The sequence below is a fragment of the Triticum dicoccoides genome, chromosome 4B, assembly GCF_002162155.2.
Source record: "Triticum dicoccoides isolate Atlit2015 ecotype Zavitan chromosome 4B, WEW_v2.0, whole genome shotgun sequence".
NCBI lineage: Eukaryota > Viridiplantae > Streptophyta > Magnoliopsida > Poales > Poaceae > Triticum > Triticum dicoccoides.
In genome coordinates, this window is record NC_041387.1 from 395,774,781 (window position 1) to 395,783,049 (window position 8,269).

The following is an 8,269-nucleotide window of genomic DNA, read 5'->3' on the forward strand; positions in this document are numbered from 1 at the left end:
CTCCGGGAAGAAAAAGGGAGGGAGGGCGGGAAAACAAAATCAACTTGGAAGGGGAAAACGACGAATAACTTGAAGAGACAACACTGGTTAAAATCATTGAGGAAAGAAAGCAAAGACTTCGCACGAGTAGGATGGATACTCGATTACGGACTCCGGTTCCGAGAAGAAGAGGGGTGGGCGGGTGGGAAAAGAAAACAACAGAGGATTGAACTCAAAGATGAAGGGACTCGAGTCGACTTGACGAGAAATGCACCGGATGAAAAGAGCTGAGAACCAACGATCGGAAAACCAACTGCGTGATCCTAAAGAAAAATTCGAAGAGGAAGAGGAGTAGTTCAAAACACCTACGTCAAGATTCCTTAACAGAGCGACGAAGGGGATGAGGAGTAAAAAGAATTCCTACTCTCCGATATAACTAGACTCTGAAAACAGTTTTCTTCTAGACTCAACAACGGCCAAACTACACGATCAATCAAGGGGGCTCCTAGGGTCGGTCGAGGCTCTGATACCAACTTGTCACGCCCAATATGCGACCCTATCGAAAAGGAACTCGAAGGTCCCACCAAGGATAGACCCGCATATTGAAACGCTTTTGCAAGGTGGATATCATTACATCAACATTACATAATAGATGGGGATACATACAAGAGGCATACAATGCCACAAATACAACATCACAATACATAAGAGCATCATCCAACTACGGATGAAACACAAACAGAAACTCAAACGACATCCACCCTGCTAGCCCAGGCTGCCGACCTGGAACCTATCCCCTGATCGAAGAAGAAGCAGAAGAAGAACTCAACGCAAGCAAGCATCGCTCTCGTGTCATGATCATCGCATAACCTGTACCTGCAACTGTTGTTGTAGTAATCTGTGAGCCACGAGGACTCAGCAATCCCATTACCATGGGTATCAAGACTAGCAAAGCTTGAAGGGAAAGGAAGGGGTAAAGTGGTGAGGCTGCAGCAGCGACTAAGCATATATGATGGCTAACAGACGCAAATAAGAGCGAGAAGAGAGCAAGCGGAACGGTCGTCAACTAGTAATGATCAAGAAGTGATCCTGAACTCCTACTTACGTCAAACATAACCCAAAGACCGTGTTCACTTCCCAGACTCCGCTGAAAAGAGACCATCACGGCTACACACGCGATTGATGCGTTTTAATTCGGATCTGGTGTCAAGTTATCTACAACCGGACATTAACAAATTCCCATCTGCCTATAACCGCAGGCACAACTTTCGAAAGATTATACCCTGCAGGGGTGTCCCAACTTAGCCCATGATAGGCTCTCGCGATCAACGAAGGATATACCTTCCCCAGGAAGACCCGATCAGACTCGGAATCCTGGTTTACAAGACATTTCGACAATGGTAAAACAAGACCAGCAAAGCCGCCCGATGCGCCGACAATCCCGATAGGAGCTGCACATATCTCGTTCTCAGGGCAACACCGGATAAGTCAAGCTATGAGTAAAACCAACCCTCGAGTTGCCCCGAGGTGGCCCCGCAGGTTGCTCGGTTTGGACCAACACTTAGAGAAGCACTGGCCCGGGGGGGGGGCTAAAATAAAGATGACCCTTGGGTTGGCCGACCCAAGGGAAAGGGATAGGTGGTGGTGAGGCAAATGGTAAAACCAAGGTTGGGCCTTGCTGGAGGAGTTTTATTCAAAGCGAACTGTTAAGGGGGTCCCATAAATCACCCGACCGCGTAAGGAACGCAAAATCCGGGAACATAACACCGGTATGACGGAAACTAGGGCGGCAAGAGTGGAACAAAACACTAGGCAAAAGGCCGAGTCTTCCACCCTTTACCAAGTATATAGATGCATTAATAATATAAGAGATATTGTGATATCCCAACCAAAATCCTGTCCACCATGGAGAAATCTTCAACTTCACCTGCAACTAGCAACGCTATAAGAGGGGCTGAGCAAAAGTGGTAACATAGCCAAACAATGGTTTGCATAGGAAAGGTGTCAAAGATTAGAGGTTCATGGCAATTTGGGATGGCTTGATAAACAGGTGATAGGTAGCGCAGCAAAGCGATAGAACGAAGCAATTAGCATATCAATGATAGTAGTGAGATCTAGGGTAGCGGTCATCTTGCCTGAAATCCCGCAAGGAAGAACGAGTCCATGAAGAAGATGAAGCCACGAAGACGAACCAAGCGTAGACGAAGGAATCCTCACGATCGCAACGAAACAGGAACTATCGAGAAGAAGCACACAACATGGTAAACACACCACACATGAACATGACATGATGCACAACAAGCATGATGCATGACAAAGCTACATGAAGCTACTCATGGCAAGAGATGATGCAAACAAGAGCAACACATCAAGGCAAGTTTAAATTAAGGCCGGGAACAACATATAACAATTCTGGTAAGTCCTCATATGCATATTTCGAAATTGGTCCAGATCTGAATAAACCTTATGTTCATGTTGTTAAACATCAAGTTAAGATGCACAAAGATGATCTACACGAGATTCTAGTCAAGTTACATATAAAGTTCATTTAGTTCGGAGCTACGGCCTAGAAGATATGAGCAAAAACAAGTTAAACATGGCATTGATGCAAAAAGAATACAAACATCAAGCAAACACCTCAAAACATGGATGCAACATGATAATATGAAGCTACATGCAATTCTAAGCAAGTTTCATATAGAGCACACTCAAAACGGAGCAACGGTTCAACACACACACATGAAACAAGTTTAAAGGACAAGCTGTCCAAAATAGCAACTAGGCATATTGCAAGCATCAAAACAACATGCTACAGGACCTCAAAAAGAAAACAGAAGACATGGGCATGATGTACAGGTAAAGCATAACAAAACATGAACACTGAGCTATCTCCAGAAATCACTAGAACATGCTCAAACACACATGGTAAGATTGCAAGTAATAACAATTCAAACTTTGCAGAAAATAACATCAGGTTGCAATGTTTAGAGCTATCAAACAACATGTTACAGGAACTTATCATGGAAAACAAAGTCATGGCATGACACTACTAAATGCATAGATCAAATGTTCTTTACTGACCATGAGCCAAAAAGGAGCAGAAAATATGATGGCACCCACGTAAAGATAGCAAGTTATATTACAGATTCAAACATGGCAGAAACAGAATTATGAAGGCATGTTGGTGAGCTTGTGCAACTCACTGCAGAGCAAAACATGGCATGGCAAGGCACCCAACAGTAAGAAGACATGTTTATGAAGCTAAGCATGGCAAGAGCAAGTCCATAGGATGCATGGAACACTAGGAAAACACATGGCAACAACTGAACTTGATGTTAACAGGCTGACAGCAACATTATCAAGCAACTTTGGAGCAAGATAACAACAAGTTACAGCAAGCTATAAATGCAACCAGGGGCATTGATGGATATAGCAAGACATGTAGAACAAAACATATTTAGTGGACATCTCCATATTATGCATAGAATGATTTGTAGAAGCAGGTTTACATAGCATCACGAAATAACAGATTCAGCCTAGCAAAACAGCAACAGCAAGTAACCTACTTAACAAGCTTGATTCACTCACCACAAGTCATTGCATGACAAGATAAGCATAGCATCATCAAGAAGACATGTTTATGAAACAAACCAAGGCAAGAACAAGTTCATAGCATGCAAGGATCAACTACAACAACCTTGGCAAAGTTGAATAACATGTAAACAATCTGCCAGGAAACATTTTGAAGCAAAAGTAGAGCACGAAAATGACATGCTAGACTACTCCATAATTGCAACCAAGGGCATTAATGGATAGACAACAACCACATGTTCAAAACACCCTTACTGAAGTATCTCAAAATATGCATGGATCTCTCTGTAGCAACAAGTTTACATGGCATCAAAATAACAGCAGAACAGGGACTAAAATCAGCAACATCATGATGCCTAGTTTGCATGCTTGTGCTAATCACCACATTGATCATAAAAATACATGGTAAGCACCTATTTAAAGAAGACATAGCATAGATCAGAACACATGTAGACATCAACCTCATAGGATGCACACATCAATCATGGCAAAAATGACAAATGAGCTCGTTCTGTTAACAGACAGCAGAAAACATTATGAAGCACTCTTGCAACAATGATTCAGGCATCAAGATGACCTCAAATGAATATTATACAATGGAATGAAATGATGTACTCATTGAGGCGAACAATTTGACATATTACACGCACAAAACGGAGCTACGGATGGAGAGATATGACAGGTCAAACATGGCATGAAAATGTCAAAAATACTCGGGGACTTAGCAAAAATTCGGGGTCAACCTCATATTCGGATCTGGATCTGGGGGCGCGGATTACGAGGCGGGCCGGGCTCGGGCCGGACTCCGGCGAGGTCAACCTCATGTTCATGTTTTAGAAAATGTTCACATAAATAAAAATAAATATTTTTTGAAACCTTCCTTCCCCAATTTTTTAAAAAGTTCATCGATTCAAAAAATATTTATTGAGTCGAAAAATGTTAATGAATTCAAAAACTGTTCATATATTTTAAAAATATTTGTAAACAAAACTAATGTTCGTGATTTTTTTAGAAACCCAAAAATAAAAAAAAATGTTTGTCGATTCGAAAAATTGTTCACCGATTCAAAAGTATTTTATGCCTAGGATTTGATTAGTTTTTAGAAAGTATTTATATGTCTTGGCATTGGGAGTAGTTCGTGGTCAATGAGATTTGTTTTAAAATTTTAAACATACCCTTACGCAACATAATGACAAGTGTGGTTTGCACTGGCAAGCTCATAGCTTTGGTATTTACGACGTCGAATGCATTGTGATCAAGAACAAGGGTGAGAAAAAAAAGTAAATGGCAACATGATGAGCCACTGTGTTAAAATACGCTCGTATATCAAGGTATTGAGTCATACTTATTTGGTTAGCACATAATTTTTTTCTCCCCCGTTGCAACGCATGGGCATATTTGCTAATAACTATTTATTGTTTTACTGTTTGGACCATAGTCTACATAGTCAGGACTTACCGAAGGGCGCGGCGTGTTGCCGCGCGGGCTAAATTAATGTATAAGTTGATGAATAGCCTTCACGATTTATTTTCGTCCCACCACTTTCAACCTTTTTTCTTGCTGTTTTTTTCCCTCCCTCGCCCCAACCCCACCCACGTACGCAGCCAAAAAAACACCCCCAACCTCCGACCTACCTCTCCCAACTCCCAAGCCCTCCCTCTCTCCCTGCGCCGCCGCCCATCGAGCTACTACATACGGATCAGCCGGCCACCACAGACCTCCCTCCCCAGCCGGCCGCCACGGCACCACCACCTCCTCCCCCCAGCAATCATGCACATCGGGAGGCGACCATGCGCCTGGCCTAGCTGGGTCTCAGCCTCCCTCCTCCCTTCGACCAAGGCCAGGAGCTCCCCTCCCCGACCGATCTGGCGGAGAGAGGGCTAGGCCTTGCCACTCCGGTGGTCGCTGTGGCCAGATCCGGCCGGCGGATCCGTCGTAGAGCCGACAGAAGGTGGGCGCTCGAGCTCATCCAGCAGCTCGTCGTCGACCAGGAGGCCTCTACCTCGACTGCAACAGCCCGTGGTCGTCCCCCCTCCATCCACGTTGTCGTTCCTCTTCTCTTCCTCAGCAGATTGGCGGGAGCAACCGGTGCAGGACGACGAGCCACGGACAGCCAGCACCCAGTCGAGCACCACCACACCCTCAGGTTGCCTCTTCCTCCTCGATCCGTCTGTGTGGTACCCAGTCGAGACCCATTCCCAGTCCCCCGACCCCAAGGAAATCACAACCCCATCTCCCTCTCGCGGTCTCGCAGCTCTCTCCTCTCGAACAAACTCTAGGGTCCCATCGCAGCCAACCTCGGCTAACTCCTGATGTCGCCGCTCATGACGCCTAAGGCGAGCCAGAGAAGGATCGAGGCGGTGGAGCAAACCTACCCCCTCCCGGTCCTCTCGTTCATCTCTCCCTTTTGAAACATCGGCGGCGGGTGGAGGCATCATTGGTGGCGGCAGGCCGGCAGCGAATCATGTAGGATCCCATCCCTCTCTCCTAAGCATGTCGTTCTCGTCCTCTCTGGGCTGCAAGACCAGAGGGGGCGGCGGCCTGAGGGCACGGGCGTCTGTGCGCTGGGGTGGCGGTGCGGCAGTCACCGGAGGACGCGTGTGACTGGCCGGCTGAAGTTGCGGCACGACGCAGCAATTGCGTCGGCGACGCCGATGTCTGGAACTCTGGATCTCACGCGGCAATAGCCTCGGGAGGTCATCCAGCTTGGGTATGTAGCAAAAATCAGCCGGTGCTAGCTTGTGTGTCTTGTGTCGGGCGAGGGAGAGGGACGTATGTGCATACGGGTTGCAGTGTAGAGGCGCCGGTGGTTTCAGGTTGTAGGGCCGGGAGGTGAGGGAGCACAACGCACAACAACACTACGTCTCTGTTCTCTCTGTTATCTCTCTTTGTACTGAATTGTTCCCTCTTTATTGCAGAAATTTCATGGCAACCAGGAGTCCAGGAGTAACAATATTTTTTATTAATTGGGGATACGGTGATGTTCAGGTGATGTGGAACATGCTGAGATTTGGACTTCAATCCTTGATTGTGCACGGTTATGCATACTTCATACCCATGCTGCAAGCAAATTTTCATTTTCGAAGAGAGTAATAATACTATAACTACAAAATTCATGTTGCAGATTTATGCTCCATGTAGTATATTATACTGGTCCATTATAGCTTTATTCAGTTCACCATTTGCACGATCATATTCTGGAGCTTGAAATGTACTCCCTTTTTCTGTAGGTATTTCTGAACCGAGTAGAAGATTAATAACTTCTACGAAATCAAAGATCTCTGAGCTTTTAGAGTATGCACCATATTGATTTACTTATCGGTTTATTCACACATATATTGAGTTCATGATGGAAATATATACGAGTATTCTCAAGGTATGGAATGTTTTTAATTACTACCAGATAGAATTTGGGAATTAGTCTTACAAAGCTTCCAAAATCAGTGAAGTTATACAGCTACTACAGAACTGGTTAAAATCAGTGATCTTCTACAATATCTACATGACTGATTACAACACTGCTCATGTGATTTGGTACTTTACTATATGGACGCTTGTTTTACCCCTGAGGCGAGCTAATGATTGGGAACTTATAGTGCCAAACTGACCTGCATATTCTGTCAACCATTTCGTTGTAGTATTTAGGATCAGCATGTAAGCTTAATTTGTCTCCTGATGTTGTTTAATTGTGTGCCTTAAAACTATATGTAGTAGCATACCTTGTTTTCAACATCATTGGGGTCTTCGATAGCTTGTTTAGAATGCTAAACTGAAGAGTTGAAGTACTGAACAAATCGATACAGAGGTCAACAAAAAGTGTTTAGGAGGAATTTTTGGTCTGCAGTCTGTACTAATAAAATCTTGTGGTCATTCGTTTTGACCTGATCCAAGGTAAGGCCTATCAGTGCTAACTTCCAGGCTGTAGAAACTGAATTATGTTTATTGTATTCCTGGACGCCATACTGATCGGAGGTATACGATAGTGGAGAAGCAACATTCACTCTGTTTCTGTCATGCATGTATGCACTTTCTTCATCATTCTCTGCATCATTCATAAATTCTGCACATATAAACAATGAATATGTGTGATAAATTTTCTCTTTATAGTAACGGAACTTTCGTGCGCATGACACTCATGTGTCTGATTTCTATCCAATAATTGATCCAGTGGGGTGCTGTCATTTTGTTCTAAGTAATGGATGGCTGAATGTGTACCATCGGACACTAATCGGACAAAGAGCATTGTATGTGTAGCAATGCTCCTATGGTAAAGAAACCTATGTGGCAGTGACCACATATTGAACCTTGTAATGGATGATGACACCTTAGGAATATATGCTTTCTTCTTTCTTTGTATTTTCTTCCAAGAGGTTTAGTCTATCGCAATTTGTTTTATAATCCCAGTGTAATGAATGGTGAGTCCAAGAAGAAGCATCATAATTCCAATGCTAAGATGATTCAAGCTTGAGTGATACTCTTTCTGTCTATTCTAATAGCATCAAACTTATTCTTCTTCTTTTTTCTTTTTTAACAAACATTGATGTGCAGCACCCGCCATAGACGGCCATGTGATGACAGTGCTTGGTTAGCAATGCACTAGAAAGGAGTGACCTGCCTGAATAGACTGAGCAACTTGGTTAGCATTCATGTGCACCCTATTGAAGACTGTTGTGTTCCTGCTCTTCTACACTACCATGGG

The 8,269-nt window shown here is 44.1% G+C and overlaps 1 protein-coding gene across 1 annotated transcript in view; it reads left to right on the forward strand.

The window, feature by feature from the left end:
• The window catches only part of LOC119292689, a 25,618-nt gene extending 18,460 nt beyond the window's left edge, over positions 1-7,158 (forward strand). Inside the window, exons 2-4 of the mRNA XM_037571433.1 lie at positions 5,376-5,716; positions 6,489-6,558; positions 6,801-7,158. Coding sequence (XP_037427330.1) covers positions 5,376-5,716; positions 6,489-6,558; positions 6,801-6,827 — 438 coding nt within the window. The 3' untranslated portion in view covers positions 6,828-7,158. The remainder of the gene's footprint in view (positions 1-5,375; positions 5,717-6,488; positions 6,559-6,800) is intronic.
• Positions 7,159-8,269: the final 1,111 nt, after the last annotated feature.